The sequence below is a fragment of the Octodon degus genome, unplaced genomic scaffold (assembly GCF_000260255.1).
Source record: "Octodon degus isolate 3935 unplaced genomic scaffold, OctDeg1.0 scaffold00167, whole genome shotgun sequence".
Lineage (NCBI taxonomy): Eukaryota > Metazoa > Chordata > Mammalia > Rodentia > Octodontidae > Octodon > Octodon degus.
In genome coordinates this window covers 712,292-735,122 of record NW_004524743.1, presented here as the reverse complement: position 1 = coordinate 735,122, position 22,831 = coordinate 712,292, and the positions used below count along the sequence as shown (strand labels likewise).

The window sequence follows — 22,831 nt, the reverse complement described above, 5'->3', positions numbered from 1 at the left end:
TTCTTCTTCTTCTTCTTCTTCTTCTTCTTCTTCTTCTTCTTCTTCTTCTTCTTCTTCTTCTTCTTCTTCTTCTATTAGTTTATTCTGTATTTTTAATCTTTCTTTCATTGGCTTTTTGTGGGTTGGGGTTGTCTCTCTTAAATTTTTCTCTATTCTTTTGCATCTTGTATTTTCCCCTTCCAGTTAACTTTCCTTTACTTATCTTTCTTTTATCAGCTGATTATGGTGTTTATCTTATTTGTTCTTTATTGTTTCCATAACCACTATCATTATTCTTTTCCTTGTACTCCTCTCCCATTGATTGTATACCTCACTGATTATATTTTCAAATTTTGCCTTTCCATTCTCTATCTCCCATACTCTTTACTTTTACAAGCATAACTACTAAGCTTTATCCTGTATATCTCTAGATAAATAGCTAACTTTATGCTACTATTGTTGAATACTTTGCTATTGTTAGTAGAGGTAAAGTTGTTCTATTTCGTAGATATTTACTGTAAGTCACTAATAAGCCAATATTTGGTTTGCCTTAGTGTTCATACTCTAATAGATCTCTTTTGTGGGCAAGGGCAAACCCTAATGGTCCTTAGGGTTTGTTGATATTCAGTTTGCATTCAATGCTATAACTGTCACTACTTCTATTATACTATAGCCAAGGTGACATAGGTATTGCTTCTAACTGGCTTTCCTGAGATGCGAATATCTATATTGCCTTAAAGTAATTATCAATTCTATGACCCACACCTGGAGAACAGGGTACTGGACCAGGCACGCTGCAACCTCCCAATTCAAGTAATAAGTGATTGGGGTTGGATTTTTTTGAGACAGAGGCAAAAGCCAGCTGTTAGCCATGCCCAGAGAATGTCATGTGAAAGTAGAAATTAAAGATGTCTCCACACTATAAACAAAACTTTCCACTACAGAAAACTCACAAGTTTCTACACAAAACAAGCAAAATAGAAACTTTAGAAGACAAGCCAACAAAATTCTTCCATGAACTCAACTGCACCAAAGCTGACCCATGCAACACTGAAAGAGAGAAAACCGAAAGCTTCACACCTGATTTATTTGAAATGGTACCAAGGAAGATAACAAAATGGTACAACAAAGAAGTTGACAAGCTCACAGAAGACATGCATAGTATGACATTGTGCCAAGTAAACAAAATCATCAGTGAGTCTCAAGAAGATGCTAATAAGAAGACAGAAGAGCTAAGCAAAATTATGTAAAACATTGATGATCAGCATAGAGAATAACTAGAGTCCATAAAAGGGCTCCAAATAGAAATACAACAGATTAAAAATTGTACAAAACTATGGGCAGCACAATTGTTCAATGTGAGGACAGAGTGTAAGAACTCAAGGTCTATGTTTAATGACAAATTACTGATCAATACCTTCAAATTGTGAGAACATGAAAAATGGATCCAATTATTTTTAAGTGATACAAAGAAGATGAATATAAGGTTAACTGGAATTAATGAAATATCAGAATGTTGTGAAGTATGTTTACTGAAATAATAGAAAAAAATACTTTCCAAATAAAATAAAAGATTTTGACATATAAATAACCAAGATATATGAACCCTAAATAGCCACAATCAGAAAAGAACCTCTCTGCAACACATCATAGTCAAAATTCCATAAGTCCAATACAAAAACAGAATCTTAAAAGTGGTTAGAGAAAAGCAATGGCTCTTTTATAAAGGAAAACCTATTAGAATTACAGCAGAGTTCTCAACAGAAAAACTCAAAGGCCAGTACAGCTTCGAGTGAAGTGTCTCAAATCCTAAAAGAAAATAATTTCCAATCTAGGTGGACACAGTCTGAAAAACTGTCTATTAAAGTCAATGGAGAGATGAGATACTTCGATAATAAAGAACACAAAGAAATTGATGACCACCAAGGCAACACTCCAAAAAATTCTCAAGAATACCCTAAAAAGAGACAATAAAGCTAACAGTGACAAAAGATCTAATAGAATGAATACACCAGTTAGGGTGAGCAGTTCAATACAAGGAAAAGACAAGGAATCAACAACAGAAAATAAGGTAATATCAATCAGTAATACCTCTCATTATGAATGGCTTAATTCTCCAATCAAACAAAGACTGACAGAATTAATCATGAAACAAAATTGAATGGTATGCTGTAGACAAGAAACACATTTGACATCAAAGGAGACTCATAGAGTATAAGCCCCAGGATAGAAAACAAGACTACATGCAACAGGAACCAGAGTTTTAAAAAGGTGTAGCTATCTTATATTCAAACATAGCAGACTTCAAGCCAAAACTGATCACAAGAGGCAATGAAGGTCATTACATATTGGTTAAGAGAAAAACCTAACAGGAAGAGGTAGCAATTATTAAAATATATGCACCAAACAAAGTTGTATTCAACTTCAAAAAAGAAGTCCTACAGCACATAAAATATCAAATAAACATAAACACAATTATAGTGGGAGCCTTCAGTGCCCCGTCACTGACACATCAATTAGAGAAAAAAATCAATAAAGAAATATCAAAGTTGAATAAAGCCTTCAAAAATGGATTTAATAGATCTATACAGAGTGTTCCATCCAGCAACATAAGAATACACATTCTTGTCAGATGTATGTTGAGATTTCTTCAAAATAGACCACATTCGAGCCTATAAATCAACTTAAGTAACTGTAAACCAATCAAGATTATATCATGCATGTTATCAGACTACATTGAAATGAAATTATAAATCAACAACAAAAGAAAACACTGAAGTTAAGCAAATGCATGAAAACTAAACAGTAAACTGTTAACTAAACAATGGGTTACAGAAAAAAATCAAGGAAGAAATAAGACCACTTCTGGAACTAAATTATAGTGCCAGTGCAACATATTAGAACTTACTGGACACAATCAAAGCAGTCCTGAGAGGAAAATTTATAGCTGTGAATGCCCACATCACAAAAACAGATGAAGCTCAAGTAAATAACCTAACAATGTACCTCAAAATCCTAGAAAAAAAATTCAATTGCAAAGGTAGTAAAACGAAGGAAACTTTAAAAAGCAGAGCAAGAGTCAGTGAAATTGAGACAAAAATACAAAGAATTAATTAATATAAGGGTTGGTTCATCAAAAATAATACAGTTAACCTATGCAAAAACGAGAGAAAAGACCCATATCATATCAATGTAATTAGGTACCTAAAATGTGAAATCACAGCAGAATCTTCTGAAATTGAAAAAAAAATAAACACTACTTTGCAAACAAGTACATCAGGAACTGGGGAGATAGCTCAGCAGAATAAGCACTTGCCTGGTAAGCACAAGGTCCTGAGTTCAATCCCTGGTACCACAAAAGAAAAGAAAAACACGAAAAAAACCTCATAAATTCTTCAATTTATGTCAATAAATTGGAGAATTCAGAACAAATGAATAGGTTCCTAGATCCATATAAATTACAAAACTGAGCCAAGAAGATTTTGAAGCCCTGAATAATCCAATAACAAATCAATTAAGTTCAAATAATAACAACCTACCAACTAAGAAAAGCTCAGGTCTGGATGGGTTCACATCTGAATCCTAAATAAACTTCAAGGAAGTCCTAAGAACAATACACCTCAAGCTCTTTAATGTAACTGAAAGGAAGGTCCCAAAGTCATTCCCAGAAGTTACCCATTATACTGATTCCAAATCAGATAAGCATCCAACCAAAAAGGAAACCATAGACCAATGTCTTTAATGAATATGTATGGAAAAACCCTCAAAAAGATACTGGTAAACAGAATACAATAAATCATCACAAAGATCATGCACCATGAGCAAGTAGACTTCATCCCAGGGATGTGAGGGTGGTTTCAAATATACAAATCAATAAACGCAAAGTATCACAGAGACAGAAGCAAGGACAAAAATCACATGGCCACCTCAATAGCCACAGAAAACCCCTTCAACAAAATTTGACATTCTTTCATAATAGAAACGCCAAAGAAAACAGATATAGAAGGACCTTAATTTGATAAAAGCCATTGTGAGCAAACCTACTGCTAATATCATGTTAAAGGGAGCAAAGCCAACAGCTTTCCCTATAAAGTTAGGAATAAGACAAGTATGTACATTGTCATCACTTGTGGTCAACATAGCACTCAAGGTATTAGCAAGCACATTTAGGCAAGAAATATATATATGAAAGAAATTCAAATTATCATTACTTATGGATGACATGGTTCTCTATATAGATAATCCCCCCAAACTACCAGAAGCCTCTTAGATGTAGCAGAATACAAAAGCAACACACAAAAACCAATAGCATTCTTGCATAAAAATGAGCCCACTGAGAAGAAATCAGGGAAAATAGTTTTCATAATACCACCAAGACAAATTATGTACTTAGAAATTAACCTAAGGAAGTGAAACGTCTCTACAATGAAATTTACTGTACTCTGAAAAAAGGAAATTAAAGAGGACATCAAAAACTGGAGAGATATTTCCTACTTCAGGATAGGCAGAACCTATATAGTCAAAATGGGCATGCTTCCAAAACTATTGTGCAGATTTAGTGTGATCTTAACCAAAACTCCAATAGCAATTTTCACACAACTGGAGAAAACAACCAAATACACACACAGGGGGAAAAATAACTTCTTTAATTTCACACAGCTGGAGAAAACAACCAAATACACACACAGGAGGAAAAATAACTTCTTTAATAAAGGGTGTAGGAAAAACTGGCTATCCATGTGCAGAAGACTGAATATAGACCCATATCTCTCACCACGTATTAAACTAGAATCAAAATGGATCAAAAACTAAATGTTAATCCAGAAACACCTAAACTGCTAGAAGACAGAAGAGGAAAAACTCTTGAAGTCTTAGGCATAGAAGCCAAGGATTTTCTGAACAGAACCCCAGCTGCACAGGTAATGGTACCGAGAATTAACAAATAGCATCGTATCAAATTAAAAAGATTCTGCACAGCAAAAACAAAAATAAAAACAAAAACCCCAAAAAACAAAAAACAACCAACAGAATGAAAAGACAACCAACAGAATGGTTTAAAAATCTTTGCCAGAGGTTCTTCAGAGAGAAGACTCATATCTGCAATACATTAAAAAAAACTGACTTCCTCAAATAAATGACCCAATCAAAAAATGGACATGTGAAATGATTAGACCCTTCACAGAAGAGGGAGCATAAATGACCACTCAACATATGAAGAAATGCTCAATATTATTTATCACTAAAGAAACTCAGATTAAAACAACACTAAAATTCTTACCCTGAAAGAACAGCCACGATAGAAAAATCAAATGATAACAAATGCTAGTGAGGCTGCAGGGCAAAAGGAACCTGTCGACAACGTTAGTGGGCATGTAAGTGAGCACAACCACTGTGGAAATCAGTATGGAGATTCAAAACTGAAAGGAGAAATTCCATTTGACCCAGCTATTCCCTTTCTAGGTATCTTCCCAAAAGATTTAGAGACCTCGTATTACAGTGATACATGCATACCCATGCTTATAACAGCACAATTCATAATAGCTAAATTTGGGAAGCAGGCTATGTGTCTATCAACAGATGAATGAATAAAGAAAATGTAGTTTTCACACACAATGGAGTATTACTCTGCCAGAGAACAGTATAGTTGAGTCATTAATAGGAAATTGGATGCACCTTGAGACCATAATGCTAAGTGAAATAAATCAGACGTACAAGATTAAACATCACAGAGTTTCTCTTCTATGAGACAACCAGAGTAAAAACTAAGGAGCAAAATAAAAGATAGATGATAGGAAGTAAGGAGATAGATCTTTCTCAAATGGGAGGATGGAAGAGGTGGAAGGAACAGGAAAGAAAGGGAGAAATTACCAAAAAAGAAATTGGGGTGTGTTATTCCACACTTGGAAAGTAAACATTCTGTGCTGCAGACATGTATAAAAGAGAAAATGGAAGGTGATCAACAGATGGGTGGAGGGGGTAGGGAGGGGAGAGAAAGCAAATGAAAAAGGTAAATAAAATGTGTTTTGTACCTCTGCCAACTTCCCACAATGAATGTAAACATTATGTACTATATACATGTACTAATAAGTTAAAATAACATTTTTTGTCTTTTTTTCATGTGTGTGGCCAGCTCAGCTTGCACTGGGGATGGAAGCTGGTGCAGCTTGTGGTACTGGGATCAAACCACAGTCCCTGCACTTGCCTAGGCAGGCACTTTAGATGGGTGAGCTTTCTTGCTGGCCCTTCATTTATGTATTTGGAACAGGGTCTCCCTGTGCAGCTCGGACTTGTAGTGATCCTTCTGTTTTCAACCTCCCCAGCACCGGGATTATAGGCATGCACCATAACATTCAGACTCGGTTACTACCTCAGTGTGCCCTGGGAGTGGGGCCCACGCGGCATGAGGGACTAGGGATCTAACCCTGGTCCCTGCGTTTGCCAAAGCAGGTGCTTAGTTTGCTGAGCTATCTCACTGGCCCTTTTTTCTTTGTCTTTTTGAGGCAGGGTCTCACTAAGCAGTTCAGGCTGGGCTTGAGCTCATTTTGTAGCCTAGGTTGGTCTTGAACTTGCAACTATCCTTCTGCCTCAGCCTCTGGAATACTAGGATTACATGTGTGAACCACCATATCCGACCTTAAAATAACATTTAAAAAAAAAAGTAAACAAGCTATCCAATGAATTTGGGCCAAAACAAAAGCCTCCCAAGGTTAAAATATGGCCCAGGTCATTCATTTGACTTCATTCATCTTAGCCCAGAAGCACAAATCACTTTCATGAACTAGAAACGTCCTATATGTTGCTACTGATGCCCTATGAAGTTAGGTTCATCAGTCAGCTTTGTATAATTTGTAAAATTCAAAATCTTTCCCACACTAGGGTCTTACCAGAAAAGTTATCCAGTCGCAGCCACCCACAACGGAGGTGTATGTGCCACTGCTCCCGCACACTCTCCTTCATCACGCAGTAAAACACAAAAATGAGGAATCCTAAGCCAGGAGAAGGAAGTCAGTCTTTTTCAGTTATTTCATCAGTTATCACCCAAAGCCCAGATGCAGACCTGCTGTTGTCACTATAATTACTACTTCCAAGAAATCATAGTGTCTTTCTAGCTTCCCCAAAGGCAATCTGTACCAAAACTTCACAGCCACCACTGTTTTCACTGATGTTCATCCTACAGTGTAAGAAATAAAGGCTGCTTTGGTAGCCCTCTAACATAGCCCTCTGTGATCCTCACATCCTGGCATTTGTACCCTTGTGTTGTCTCCTTTCACACTGTACTAATAGAACGTGCCAGAAGTCACTGAGGGCTCTTCTAAGATTAATTTATAAAAGACATTGAAATCCCCTGCCCCCTTTCCTTCTGAGGGAAGCCAAGCATTTTTTTCCCTCCAGGACACCCTAGCATCCCCATGAAGAATACATGGTGAAGGACTGAAGCTTCCAATAACAGCCTGGATAAAGATCCCCCAAGCCCAGCAAGTCTTCAGATGACAGAGACATAGCCTATAGCTGGTCTCCAACTTTTTGCAAGTCTCTAATCCACCAATACCCAGCTAAGTAGCTCTTCAGTTCCTGAGCCCCAGACACTGTGAGAGATAGGAAGTGTGTGTTGGTTTAAGCTTCTAAATCTGTTGGTAATTTGCTGCAGACTCATAAATAGCTAATGTCAATCATCTTTGGAAAAATTCCACTATGTAAAAATCATCTACCTGGTGCCACCAGCTTCCACTATCAGCCCTCATTTTGTCCTGAAAGGGGATGAGAGTGGGGCTAAAGGTATCTATCAGCAATATGGCATATTTTTCATTCTAGTTGTCTAAAACATATCCCCGTGAGTTAAAAGTGGGACTCAGGATGGTTCTGATTGCAGATTCCCTGGAAGGCCAATTAGCTTTCCACAAGGTAAGGGTAGAATTGCCAGAAATAACTTATGTTGATACTCTGACTTTTATGTATAGTCCATGGGAAAGACTTTATCCACAAAGCCTACATATGCCTCAGGCATTTCATTTTCCCACTTCTGAACTCATGTAAAAATTTTTCATAATATTTTCCATATTTAGCCACACAATTCTTTTTTTAAAATTTTATTTATGTGTGTGTGTGTGTGTGTGTGTGTGTGTGTGTGTGTGGCGAGCTCAGCCCACCAGGGGGCGGGGCTGGCTGGCACGTGGTCCTGGGGATTGAACCGCGGTCCCTGTGCTTTGCTAAGCTTGTTCTAAGTAGGTGCTTTAGACCACTGAGCCATCTCACCAGTCCCACAATTCTTTATCTATTGCCCATCTCACTACCCAGATGTCAAAGTCTTTCAATGGCTGAGGTATGTTTTCTTTTCATCTTTATATCAACTTTCCCTTTGTCTTCAGTACTATGCATGGCAGCTCCACAGATGGTTGTGGACTTGAACTCCAATGTACTTGATGCACAAACTCTCACAATCTCCTGCAGCCTTAGAAATACCTGCATCAACCACATAATGTGTGTTTTGGCCCAAATGCAGCTTAGAAACCATTGTTCTCTAGGCAGGGTTCACCCTCTATACTGGCAAGTTGGCCTGCAGAACAACAAATCAATGATTAGTAGCACAATGGTCTGAACTCATTGCAAGTTGAGAAAAAGCCAAAATGGTAAATTCCCTTTAAGCTAATTTCAGCTACAGCCGTAGTGGAAATAAAGAATTTTAATTGAACTGAGTGTGCATCTCTTGCTATCTTCTCTGGTCTGATCATACCTCTGACAAGTTCATTTTGGGTGGATTTGTTTTAAAAGGATGATAACAAACAGAAGTATGGAAAAACAACCAAATGACAGGAGAAATACTTCAAAGAATCAATTGGGATCTCATCTTTTTGAAGACTTTCTGCACATCAAAAGAAATCACCAACAGAGTAAGAAGAAAATCCACAAATTGGGAAATATTTATAGTCAACTGTCCTTCCGACAAAGGACTTCTATCTAGAATATATAAAGAATTTTAAAAATCAGGCCTCCCAAATTCAAAAACCCAATCCAGAAAAATAGGCATCTGAGATGAATACACACTTCTCAGATGAAGAAATACGAATTGAAAATAAATGTATGAAAAAGCATCCAACAGCATTGTTCACTGGAGAAATGCAAGTTAAAACAACACTGAGAGTCCATCTCACCCCTAGAAAGAATGGCTAACACCAAGAAGTCAAGCAGTAACAAATGTTGGAATGGCTATGGGGAAAAAGGAACCCTTCTTCCTCTTTTGGTGGGAATGCAGACTGGTGCAACCATTATGGAAATCAGTATGGAGATTCCTCAAAATGCTAGGATTGGAGGTCCCATTTAAGTCAGCTACTCCCCTCCTAGGTATATTTCCAGAACTGAAAACATATCATAGCTTTATATGGACACCAATGTTTATAGCAGCACAATTTATCATAGCTAAATCATGAAAACAACTCAAATGCCCATCAACTGAGGAATGGATAAAGAAGATGTGGTGTTTTTATACTGTGGAGTATTACTCAGCTATAAAGAAAGATAAACTTGAGGCTTTTGTAGGTAAATGAATGCAACTAGGGGCCATACTCCTATGCAAAATAAATGAGACCTGCATGTGTAAACATCATATCATCTTGCTAGGGTAATAACCTGAAAGAGTAAATAAAATCTGAAAGGTACAACACATACTGTGAAAAAGAAAGAATCTGTTCAAATGGAAGGAACAACTGGGATGAGGAAAATGATCAAAGAAGAAAAAAGGAAGGGAAAATTTTATATATAACATAGCTTGGATAACTATACTGCTGATTTCTGCTGATCTACTGAAAGGAGCAGTTAATGCTTAAATGTTTTCCCTTCTACTTTTTAATTTCTTATAACTTTTTAAAACCAATTTTGAGGGGCTGGGAAGATAGCTCAGTAGAATAAATGCTTGCCTGGCAAGCTCAGGGTCCTGAGTTCAATCCCTGGTACCGCAAAAAAAAAAAAAAATTGCATGCTTATATCTGATAATCTAAACAACTAATTTGAAGACAACATGATGTGATATAACAACCATTGTTGAATCTGTATTATTTTGTTGAGGGAAATTCTGTATTGTTTCTTAATTTTTATTATTTTGTATTCTCTTTAAAAAATAAAAAAGCACTGAGCACGAATTAGTGCTTCTTCAGGCCGAGCTCTGTCGACTTCTTCCATGCGTGACGTGCTCAGTGCTTTAATCTTCATTCCCTCTGATAATATATATTTTCAAGGATTTTTTTTGTTCAGTCTGTGTGGCATGATAACTGCTTTTAAGGGAAAGATAAGATTTCTTTCTGCTTTTAAGTAATACTGTGATATTGTAGGCACTAAAGCAGAGCTAGCAGCGCTTTCTCGAGTTTCACCTTGGTTTACTTTAACAGGTTGAGATGTGTGTGGTAAGATGTAACTTAACTGTTAACTCTGAGGTCTGAAGTGCTTAGCTGCCGAGCCAGATTGCGTAGTAGACCAGATCTTGTGTCTCTGAAGTGTTGATATTCCCTCATGTTGAAAGGAATATTTGTTAAGATAGCTTGAGTTTTCTTATAGGATCTTTTATTAAACTTCCCCCAGTAGTTTCAGATCCGCATGTCCTAGGCTTCTAGAAGTATGGTATACTGAAAACTGGATGGCAGGAGCTGCACGGGCTTGTTTTCCAAAGAAAAGGACTGTTTCAAGGGAGAGACAAGTTCTAGGTATACCGCAGAGCTATTTCAAAAATCATTCGGAACAGGGCCCGTGAGTGGAAGTGAGTGCCCAGGTGACATTCTGCTAAGAGGTAATAAATACAGCTGAGTTTAAAAACAAAAAAATAAAAAATAAAAAAGAAGTATGGAAGAACAGAGCAAATAAGGATAGTGATAAACTTGACAGAAAACTGGGGTATCGTAGCTGGATAAGAGAAACTTGGAATAAGAAATGTACAGTGAGGAGAGGTGGCAGCATTAGTCACAGATTTGAAAGAGTTGTCACAAAAAAGACAAATTATACCTTTTCTGTGTGGTTGCCAGGTTAGAATCAAGAGGAACGGGAAGAAGCTACAGAAGAACCATTTAGTAACAAATCACAGCTAGCAATGACTAAGCAATGACTGCTGACAGCCATTGTGTATTAATGTCATGTTTACAGATGAGAAGCCTGAGTCTAAGGAGTCTAGTTAAACTTGACCAGTATCACAGAGCTAATGTGGCATTGGCAGTCCCAAGACTGGCACAATCGGCTGACTACAGAGCCCAAGGTTCTAACCATTGGACAGTCCTACCACCAGATAAAGAAGACTGATAGAAAAATCAAAGCTGACTAGAACTCAAATGCTTGCTTTAGAGATTTGTAAGAGCCCTGTCCTTGGAAAATTTCTGAAATAGGCAAGTGACTTTCTTTCTGTCACTTGATGGGGAGTTGCACTGGGAAGATTTCAGTTCCCTGGTCCCAGCCTTGAGACTCTGATTTCTGGTGAGAAGCAGCAAACTGGTGGCTAAAAAGAACATCAAGTCTCGCTAATGCTCCCAAGGGCTTCACCCACATTTGTAACCAAACAACTGTGCAAACCCAGCAGCATCTACTCCTTTTCAGCAGTGACTACCTGGACAGAGGTGTAGCAACATGAAAAGCACAAGTCCGTCGCAGAGCAGGTAAAACTCCTCCAGACTCAGCGCAAACAAGGGCGAACAGTGACATCAAGCACCTATTACAGCTCCAATGTCTTGCACGGAGCTCAGTTACTTCTCAGACTTAAAGGCTATTCTGCGAGTTCCAATGAGCTGCCTGTGTGCTCTCCCTCTCCTCCTGAGAGCCTTCCTCTTTCTTACCAGTAACACATTGATCTGCTTACTCACTAGAGCAGAGGCAGGAGGAAGAAAGCAGGGTTTTGTCACCTGCATTCTTATTTATACATCCTTCCTTCACAAAGTGCTCATGGCAAGCAGAATTTTGCCCCAGTTGACCATAGGGCACCCCTCTTTGTGCTGAATTGCAAATTTGTAGATTGTTATTTAAACAGTTTGTTCACTTGTTACTGTTCTTCTTTTGAAGTTATTTAAGGTGTGTGTGTGTATGTCTGTGTGCATGAAAATTTTAAATTTGAAACTTAGGGCTCTGAAAACACCCTGCCTACAACATGGCACATTCTTTCATGTAGCCCTATAGATAGGACTTGGAACGCTTGGTGCTTAATTGACATACAATGTTGCTGAAACAGCCAGCTTGTCTCTGTTGATAATGGATCTATGGAAATTTGGTGTGAGTCTCTAAGAACGTAACTAATTCAATTCTGCATCAACAGACGTAGACTTCCTGCTTAGGTAATACTTTTCCCTTCCACCAAAGGAATGGAGTTCTTGTTTTAGAAGCACCTCCCTTCCTTTTCAAGTTCAAGACTGCTTTGCTTTCTTGCTCTTTTGTCAACTTCTTCTTAACCCCACTTTGCATAGAGTTAATATATTTCTTCTCAGAGTACTGTGCAAAAGAAAAGCCTGGAGTTAGCGCCGAGTACGTCTCTACAGGTGTCTGGCTGAGAAACTATTTCTGTGGACATTCCCCGCGAGACTGATTAGTTCTCGACCTTAGAGCATCATGCTACAGATTGAAGTTCGAGCACCTCCGTATGGGCCAGGTGGTTGTCCAGAATGAAAGCGTAGGGCTGTCACTGGGGCCTCAGACAACGTTCTGGATTGTAACGCCTCAAAGGGCACCACGAGAGAGTGCTGTGGAGAGTTCCAAAGAAGTCCATCTATACTGCCAGATATAGTGCAAATGGCACGTGGAGGATGAACTGCACATTTTGTATCGTTATACATTATGATCAATATGTGTCTGGATAGTGTTCCACCATATGCAAGACCCCCAGAGAATGCCTGAAGTTTGAAACTATATATATATATATATATATATATATATATATATATATCCATGATAAAGTTTAATTTATAAATTAGGTACATCAAGAAAGTAACATTACTAACAAAATAGAAAAATATGACTATATATTATATGTATAATAAAGTTATTTAGAGGTTGTAAATAGTTTGCTTCTGGGATTTTCTATTAAATATTTTCTTTTTTGTGTGTTTTAGGGAAGGGTCTACAGGGTGTTCAGGGTCTCATTACTAGACCTGACTCTTATTGATCCGCCTGTTTACAGCCTTCCAGGAGCTGGGATTACAGGCTTGCGCCACCACACCCAGTCTCAATTGCCATCTCAGCATGTCCCAGGGGCAGGGCCAGCACAGCAGGCCTGGGGATTGAACCCGCGGCCCCTGCTCCTACTTGCAGGTACTTCATTCTGCTGAGCTATTTGGCCCACCCTTCTTTTTAACATTTTTCAAACCACAGTTGAGCAGATGTTAGTGAAACTGTGCAAAGTGAAACTCTGGGTAAGGGAGTGGGGAGCTATTTTGTAAAGTTGGCAGAATGTGGTGGGGCACAAAATTCCAGCTCATTCAGTTTACAACTATCAAGTAAGATGGTTTCTTACAGGCGTGAGCAGAAAGTATGTCTTTTACCAGATTACTCTGTCTCCTAGAGGCACCTTTGCAGCTATCTGGAACATAATAAGCGCACACAACACATATTTCCCAAGGTTCATTACAAGTCACAACTACAATAATAAAGCATCTCGATGTTTGCAAATTCTAGATTAAATAAAACTTTCAGTATTTTTCAATAGTTTTGAGAGTTTTACTTTGATGATATATACTCCTGAGAATGAGGAAATGTAGTTGGTTGTGTTTTCCCAACTTCTTTGGCCATAGGAAACTTTTCTGTTGGAACTTCTCATGGGAACACCAGTGGGATGCGCTTTGGAAAAGGCAGATCATTGAATGAAAAATACAGAGAGCAGGAAAGGAGGCCTTATTTCCTTACCTGCCCCATGAGCCCAAAAGGACTAGACCAAACTTGAAGATAAAGGCATGGAATGTAGTTTTAGATTCTCATGAAATTATTGTCTCCGTGTCCCAACAAGACTTTTTAATAGATTAAGAATTAAAATGAATATCAGTAAATACTCAGATGTGTATTACCAGGTCCCATGTTACATTTTGTCTACTGTTTAATCATTTCACTGATGATTCGTTCCTTCTCCCAGAATATAAAAAGGATACAAAAAAATTATAAAGTCCTTAGATAAGGACCATCCAATTTAATCACTTTTAGGGGATTTCCTAAAGGGGGTTCTGTACCAAAATCAAGACTAGAACATTGGCCTATTGCCTTGGTCTACAACTCCATGCTCTTAACCTTCATTCCTGTGTGGCTCTATAGTTTCCTAGCCTGGATCTTTCCCCAAATATTAAGATGTGTGATGCAAACAGAGTTTTGGGGACTAAAAGGTTAATGTTTGTTCTGTGCAGTAATTGCTATGTGCAAATGGGATTGTGAACTTCACATTTAATACAAGTGTGAATCTGTACATTGACAAGTACAATGTGCTCATTCAAGGAGTACCGTAAGACTGCTGCCACTCCATGTCTGATACGGACCATAGCAAACTAGACAGAGTCCAGTCAGCTTACTGGGGCTGCTCCCTACCTCCCTAAGGGAGAGTGACTGAGCTGTGCATTCATGTAGTGGGATAGTATCTGGCTAATATTTCCAATGGTTTCCTGTCAAGTCATTTGGGCAGAGGCCTTCTGGGCTCTTTTCTCCCCCTTTGAGTCTCTGATGCATGACATTATTTTCCACAGTAAGAAAAGCTTTGCTTGTAAGGTTCTACCATCTGAGGTACAGGATCTCAGGATAAATCCTGAGGGGATTTCACTGACCTTATCAGACCCAAAGCTACAACTCTTGTTGCACAGGTCCTGCTTTACCTTGGTCTTAACCACCCAGCAGAAAAGTATAAAAACGAAATATAAGAAGTAAAGTCATGCTGTTATGTTGAGCTATAAGGGACTCAGGTCAACAATTTCTGACATTGCCAGTCAAGCGGAAGACCCAATACTATTATGGGCTACTGGACTCTTTTAGAATATTTTGCTGAGTTTACACACCTATAATATTCAAATAACAGAACTTAACAAAAAAGGGGGATACAAATGAATGTCCATTTTGTATCTATGTATTCCAAATGGTTAGGATAGATATACAGTTACATTCTCTTAATGAATAGAGGGATTTGTTCTAATGGTGTCTGTAAATAGGATATCATGTCCACATTTTATACAGCAACTAACCACTAGGAAGAATGTATGCAATGTGTTAATTATTGAAATGGTCCTACCAATTTGTTTTGAAACTGTCTCATTGCTATTTGTTTCTCAATAAAATTATGGAAAAAAAAGAAAAGCTTTGCTAGAGGTCTAGCTAGCCACAGAAAAGTCAAACAAGCAGTGGTTACCTTGCAAACTATTGCAAATGGCAAAAAGATACAAGAAAAAGATCCTCACAGGTCCCCAGGCAAAAAAGGCAAACCCCCAGGTGAGGCCAAGTAAGAATGTCAGGCTTAGTATGCCTTTGAGGTCACGTAGGATCATCTTGCGCCGAGTCTTCTGCCTTTGAGATTTCATGGAATTCAGTTGAGCAAGAACAGTGCAGAACATGGAGAGATTCACAAAAAATATGAGGCAAAAATAAGCCACCACTGAGATGTAAAAGATAGAATCATCCTTAATCCAACAACTGTAAGAAATAAAGAAAAGAAGACTGTTGTGAAACAGGGGAAAAAGCTCCTAACTTACAGAGACTCTAAGGACTGGCTAGCCAGGTTCATTTAATGCATAGACACCTAGATGGAGAGCGATGAGCCAATTTGGAAACTATTCTATTCCTGAATAGCAGAAAAACAAATTCTGGATTCTCCCCAAAAGGCTCTTCATCCCCCACCTTACACCTGAGTTTATATTTGCAGATTAAATTCTGCGTTACATGATAAATATCACAGTGCAAAAAGAAAAGCAATGAATGGCTTTTCCGAATGCTAAATCAAACACCGATGAGATGATTAGAGATAATGAAAATGTAACAAAAAGAGGGACAGCTCTTGTTGTATTGTTTTAAAATGCGAGGTATTTGGGTTACAAAGGCAACACTAGCAACCAGACTGATTAATGTCTCTACAATTTCTATTAGAGAAGAAACATACAGGGTTCATATGAACAGATACTTCACTTCATAATATTTCCAATTACTGAAGGCATTTTTTCAGGTTTCTCAGCACATACAAGCAACTAATTCAGCTGTGTGTCAACTTAGCTAAGACCTCTTTTCTAAAAGCAGGAAAATACCTTTGGGGCATGTTGATGTGGATAATTTCTTGTCTGTGTGAGCCTGTGTCTGTGTGGGGGAGGGGAGAGAGAGAGAGAGAGAGAGAGAGAGAGAGAGAGAGAGAGAGAGAGGAAGAGGGAGAGACAGAAGGAGAGACAGAGGGAGAGGGGAGAGAGGGAGAGGGAGAGGGAGAGAGACAGGGAGAGGGAGAGGGAGAAGAAGAGGGAGAGACAGAAGGAGACAGAGGGAGAGGGAGAGAGACAGAGACAGAGACAGAGACAGAGACAGAGAGTTATGAGAGAATGAAAAAAATTGATTTCTACAACGGGGCCTAATAATCCTTAAGTGTTTTAGCCTTACAGAAAGCGGCAGCTTGCTTTCTTCCCTCCCCCTGCCCCTCCCCCTCTCCTGCCAAGCCCTCCTGTTTTACTTTGCGATAGGTTCTCACTAGGTTGCTAACTTGCACAAACTGGGCTGGAATTTGCTATCCTCTTGCCGCAGCCCTCAGAGTGTGTGTTTAGAGGTGTCCACCACCACACCCAACTGCATGATGCTTTAAAATGGGGCAGTAAAAAGTTGATCTCACGGAAGCAGAGAGTAAGACAGTAGTTATCTGAGATGGGGGACAGTAATGTGCAGGGAGAGATGAGGAGGAGCTAGCACATAGGTACAGGTTAGACAGACGGAAGGAATAAGCTTGGAAGTACTAATGCATAGTAGGGTGACTACGGTCAACAATGTGTATTTCAAACTAGCCAGAAAAAAGGATTTTGAATGTTCTCAGCACAAATAAATGATAAATGCTAGATGATGAATATCTCAAATGTCCTGATTTGGTCATTATGGGCTATGTCCATATATCAAAACATTTCAGGGCTGAGGAGATGGCTCAGTGGAATAAGTGCTTCCCTGGCAAACGCAAGGGCCTGAGTTCAATCCCCGGTTCCGAAAAAAAAAAAATTCAGAGTACCCCATCAATATGTACAGTTATATGCAATTAAAATAATTTTAAAGCAAACATATAAGAGATTATCTGTATGAATTCATGGCCATTAAGAGTTCCTTCAAGAAAGAAAAACGAAGTAGCTGCGGCTCAGGGTGGGGCTTACTTTTTGTTTTGCCCTTTTTCACTTTTACATTTTATACCACCTGGTAAATTACCTTTCAGAACATGATTATTTTAAAAAACAAAACCCTTAGAGCCATCTGTTTCTTACTAACAAATTCCTAGGTGAGAAGGCTCTTTAAGGAAAGAGTAGAATTGATTTTGTTCTGCTTTTACTTTTGTTTTTGATGGTTGAAGAAGAATCACAGATAGATATGGTGGACATTTTGAGTCAGAACAGGCAAAGAGGGAGGACAGAGGGGTTGATGAGAAGGAAAGGGAGAGAAAAGATAACAAGGAATTTTAATTAGAAAGCATCTGCTGTGAAGGGCAATATGATTTTGACCCTCTGAAAACTGTCATCTTAATATGAAAGACAGAGGAAGTTCAGGAGCAGGACCTGGCACATTTGATTCCAGTCCAGTGGGAGAGGAAATCCATAGTGGATGTGATCTTGCGAGGCAGCACTAAAGAGAAAGGATATGGGTAAGTAAACATGAAGTTAGATTGTGCAGCCCAGAGGACCAGTGCGGCTACATATGTGGCCATAAAAGAAGATTCAGGAGAGACGGGGTGGAGTGAATGGCCACTCTATGGGCTGTGGTTAAGAGCTACAGATCAGCTTACATTTCAAATGAAAAGATAGGGAGGAGGGAAGGAAAAAGGGAAGAAGGTGGGAAAGGAAGGAGAAGGCAGAGAGGAAGAGAGGGAGGAAGGGAGGAAAGGAGGTAGGGAGGGAAGGAAGGAGGGAGGGAGGAAAGGAAGGAGGGAGGGAGGAAAGGAAGGAGGGAGGGAGGGAACGAGGAAGGAAGGAAAGAAGGAAGGAAGGAGAGAAGGAGGAAGGATGGAAGGAAGGAAGGAAGGAAGGAAGGAAGGAAGGAAGGAAGGAGGAGAGGGAGGGAGGGAACCTGTTTGTGAAGGAAAGCTTTGCAGTCTCATTCAAGGAAGACCTTGGTCGTGTAAAGGCAGAACATATTCTCCAGTTTATCTCAGTATTTCCTCATAGTGGCCACCAGCTCTTCTAACGGTCTTTTTGAGATATGTAACAGTAATGGCTGCCAGCTATAGCACTTGCCTTGGATAAGACAACAGATCAGACCCCTCACTACACATGTGATGTCATTTTACTTTGCTCATGACATCAAGAGCAAACATTATCATTCACACACACACGCTGTAGGGTTTTATGGGCTATTTTCCACAGCTGTTCCAATCCTCTTAGTGACAAGATCTCACGAAGTCCTCCAAAGTCTTATTCTGCGACAAACATCATGATCCCTGTCATCGTATAGATTTTCCAGGAGGAGAAATAAAAACTAATAAGATACATTTCCTAAGTTCAGACAGTGCCTGGGCTCTGAGTGTGGCTGTGACTACTTTTAGGGAGAAAGCCTGAGACTGAGTTCTCCCTGAAACCCATGTGAGGCCCATACCCCAGGCAGCAATGCCGCTACTTACAACAGAGTTGTCGGGCTCAGAGTCCCGTACAGATCTTTTCTCACAGTGAGTAAGATAGCCACGGTGATTGCTGGGACTCCTGGAGTGGGAAAGCAAGCCAAAAGATCCCGTTACATTGTGGGAGAGAGATCTCTATCAATGACTGTGGGAGCTGGTACATTAAGATACTGTTTAAATGAGGCACAGATGTGCGGGCATCAAAACACCATTGTTTGCAAAATGTTTGTGCATTCTTCCAAGTTAAACATTTCTAGGAGTTCTCCAATCTGCTAAACTAAACAGCACGCCGATGGCTCCAATACAACACCCACTGGTTATTAAAAATAGCTCAAGTGCCAAAAAATCAACTTGGCAATACAAGTGTCGACTTCATTGCAATGCAACTTCGTATTGAGCATTTCTTCTTCAAGGATGGGCCGCAGATCATTTTCTCCCTTTCAATACGGCCCCTTAGTTCCCACTATCCTTTTGTCTAGGTCACCTTGGAGGAAGGGCACAGGCAATCAGTTGCAGCTTTCAGTGCTTTTTCGACATGGAAGCTCTTTTCATGCTCGTTACTAGTTTGACATTTTGACTAGATCAACCAGTTAACGACTGGTCAATTCAGCCAGACTATAATAAAGCAATCAGTTCAGTCCAAATGGTCAAACCTGATGTGGGTATAGACACAGGGCTTAAAAATCCAATTTCACGTACATTTGCAAATCTTAAATGATTTCTTTATTTCTAAAACTGTATTTCTCCTAAGCTAAGAGCGCACACACACACACACACACACACACACACACGCTGTAGGGTTTTATGGGCTATTTGCCACAGCTGTTCCAATCCTCTTAGTGACAAGATCTCACGAAGTCCTCCACAGTCTTATTCTGCGACAAACATCATAATCCCTGTCATCGTATAGCCTACCCCTAGCACAGTGCCTAGCATGATGATGTTTCTCAAAGAGACCCCTCGGCGGCTGAAAAGGAGGCGACAAAGAAGGTATCATCTCAGATGGAATTTCATGGCAGCCGTCACATTTCCATGTTCATATTTTTTTTTTAAAAAAACCTCCCTCTTGGTTGTTTGTTATTCTTAAGAATGTGACAAATCCACCTTGAACGGGGACCATAAATACACCTTTGCAACAGGCTGTTTTGGCGTTGCGAAGGTAGAGCGTCAAATCTCAACAGATGCTAATATTTATTTTCCTTACAGTTGATTGCATTTGTCTAATGGTTAAATGCTCTGAAACTCCCTGCAGCAGCTCAGCAGTGGCTCCCTGGTGGCCTTGTGTGTATCCACATAGGCCACACAGACAAAGGCTTAGTTCTGTGCTTATCTGCATTTTGGCAGAGTTCCCTGTGGTCCTGCAGGAAGGGGAGCCAATGGGAGGCCGGTGAAGAGGTGTTTCTCGTGCTACCTCTTACTCCCCAACGACGGCCTGGTGTCCTCTGGGAGGCTGTCAGGAGAGTGCTCTCATGGTCTCCCCAAGTTCTGAGGAGGTGTGGGCTTTTCGCCCTGCTTCCTCAGAACAGAGCTGCCAAGCAGAAAACGACATCACTTTTGTTTAGAACTGGCTCCTCAGCAACAGGGAATTCCACAATTCCTGCCACAGTCATCTATTCCCTTTTGTTTTGGTGTCATTCTTTTTAGCATGTGGGACAAGAACTCGGGAGCTGACACTTCTGGCTATTTCTCTTTTATCTGTCTTTTTAAGTAATGAATTGAATCTAAGAGTGGCTCATTGCATCTTTCTACACTGGTCAAGGCAGTCAGGCCTTGGCTTTGCCTTGGCTGGTGTGTGTACCTGATAATCTTCAAGAACTTCCTGCTCCCAAGTACCAAGCATTCACCTTCCTTGCCCAGCCCTGTACCCCAGCACTACGTGGAAATGAGAAAGTCAGAGAGAAGAAGCAAGACAGGGGCACACCAACATGTGAGGGGCAAATTAAAGAGGCAGAATCTGTGAAAGAGCCAAGAGCCCGCGGTGATGAGGACGGAGGAAAACTGGAGGGGTGACACCTACAACCCTTTCACAACCGAGTATAAGTGGGCTGTAGAAACCTTCCTCAATATCTTTCAGTTCTCTGGTTGAATCAAGATGAGGGCTGATACGCACAAAGGGAAGTGCACTGACTGCCTTGGGACTGTTTCTGATGATTCCAAATTGTCCTGAAACAAAGTTTTTGGATTATGCTCTGGTTCATATTGCCTCCTCTGATTCTCACATTCACATATATAATAATGGTGACTGTGAACCCAATGAAAGCATGTATTCTGTTAATGAACTCATTAAAGGCATGAGTAATAATTAAGAAGCTATTGTGTTCAGAAAGGCAGTGAAAGACAAATCCTCTCTTCTTGTGTATCCTGTTTGTAGGCATCTCCTATGCATCCTAACTTGTAGGTGTTAGGTATTTTATCTTTTGTCAAGATATGCTTCCTAACCTGCCAATTTTTTTACTCTTAATTTTTATTAGTATATATTTTCAGCACATAATTGTATTCATTATGGGTAGTTGGTACATGTACCTGGCACACTTAATTCCTTTGGACAAAGGAGGAAGAGAAAAAGGAGTTGAACTGGCCATGCTAGTTAAAATACTGGAAAGTAAAACAATAAAATGACATTTATATTAAGAAATATTCTTTGCTTTTTCCAAGACCAAACAGTTCTGACATTTGGTAATCATTAGGTCATGGCTGACCAGACACCCTGTTATTCCCTGTATGTAGATGTTCCCCCAAAGCCTCATGCACTCTTAGGTGGTGCTTTTTGGAGCTGCCTGGCTCACAGGGTGTGTGATCCTGGGATTAAGGGTGTGTGGTACTAAAAATTAGTAATTCCACTAACTGGAATTAGCATAGTTTGAACTGTGGCTGAATGGAGTTAGTGGAAACAGAAGCCCCACCCTGGGTATGGGAGGCACCATCCAAAATGTTTGTAGCCTGGATAGAATAAAAGGGAAATGCAGGTTAACTGCTGCTGCTTGCTGCCTCCTACCCACACTGCCATGGACTATTTCTCCTCTGTGATGCCCCTCTGTTATGCCCCCCTGCCTTGGAGCCAGCTGACTATGGACTGAAACCTCTACCAACTGCACTAAATAAATTTTTCCTGATTAACTTGTAGGTGTTTTGTCTCAGTAATGAGAAAAATAACTAAGACACACCCTTTCACCCATTTCAAGTTCTTTCCCTGTTCCTTAAGCAATATGCAAGATCTTAGAGGATAAAAGTCCCAATGATGGATACAGACACTCTAGTTCAAGTTCCACTTCTTCCTAGTAAGTTTTGGCAAATTACCTTCTCTGTACTCCTCATTGCCCTCTTCTGTTAATTGGTAATATTTCCCATAGACATATTGTAAGGACTAAATGAGCATATTAAACACTTAGAACATCTAGCATCTGTCATATGTAAGCGCTAAGTGTTAGCTCTTATGTCAGCAAGTATGTGTTGTACCTGTAACTTCTGTAAAAGAAGAGCTAAAAATATGATAGGTTCACTGCTGCAGATCTAGAACCTCACACAGCACACAATGAAGTGTTCAATAAATATCTGTGAAACAAGTCTTCATCACAAAAATTAAAAGTTAAATTTATAGAGCAATCTGTAAAGAGATGATGTATTCCTGAACATTGGCAAAGCAATGTATATTTACCTCCATTATTAACAGATTTTTGTACCAAGTAATTTGTCTGATGGAGCTTGTTGTAGAGCAAATGTGTTCCCCAATGTCCTAGCTACTTTCTTATCACTGAGACACGATGCTATACACCTGAAACCTTAAGAAGGAAAGGTTTACTCTAGCTCACAGTCTGTAGAGGTTTCAGTCCTGAATCAGCTGGCTCCAAAGCTGGGTGGCATGGCAGAGGGCATCGAAGAAGAGAAAGGGTACATAGAATGGTAGTCAGGAAGCAGACAACCATCAAAGGAGAGGGGAGAAAGCTAGACCTGTATAGGCCATGCCACCACTGAGACACGTCTCAAACCAGACTTTATCTCCCAACATCACATTTAACTATAAATACATCAGTGATTAGCCTATTGATGCGTATCAATCCCCATGATTCAGTCACCTCCTCAAAGTCCCACCTAGGA

The 22,831-nt window shown here is 39.6% G+C and overlaps 1 protein-coding gene across 1 annotated transcript in view; it reads right to left on the bottom strand.

Moving 5' to 3' along the window:
• Adgrg4 (adhesion G protein-coupled receptor G4) overlaps positions 1-22,831 on the bottom strand; it is a 156,579-nt gene that overhangs the window by 53,335 nt on the left and 80,413 nt on the right. The window contains exons 19-21 of the mRNA XM_004643180.1: positions 18,740-18,818; positions 15,311-15,591; positions 6,864-6,965 (exon numbers count right to left, since the gene is read on the bottom strand). Of these exons, the coding sequence (XP_004643237.1) occupies positions 6,864-6,965; positions 15,311-15,591; positions 18,740-18,818 (462 nt within the window). The remainder of the gene's footprint in view (positions 1-6,863; positions 6,966-15,310; positions 15,592-18,739; positions 18,819-22,831) is intronic.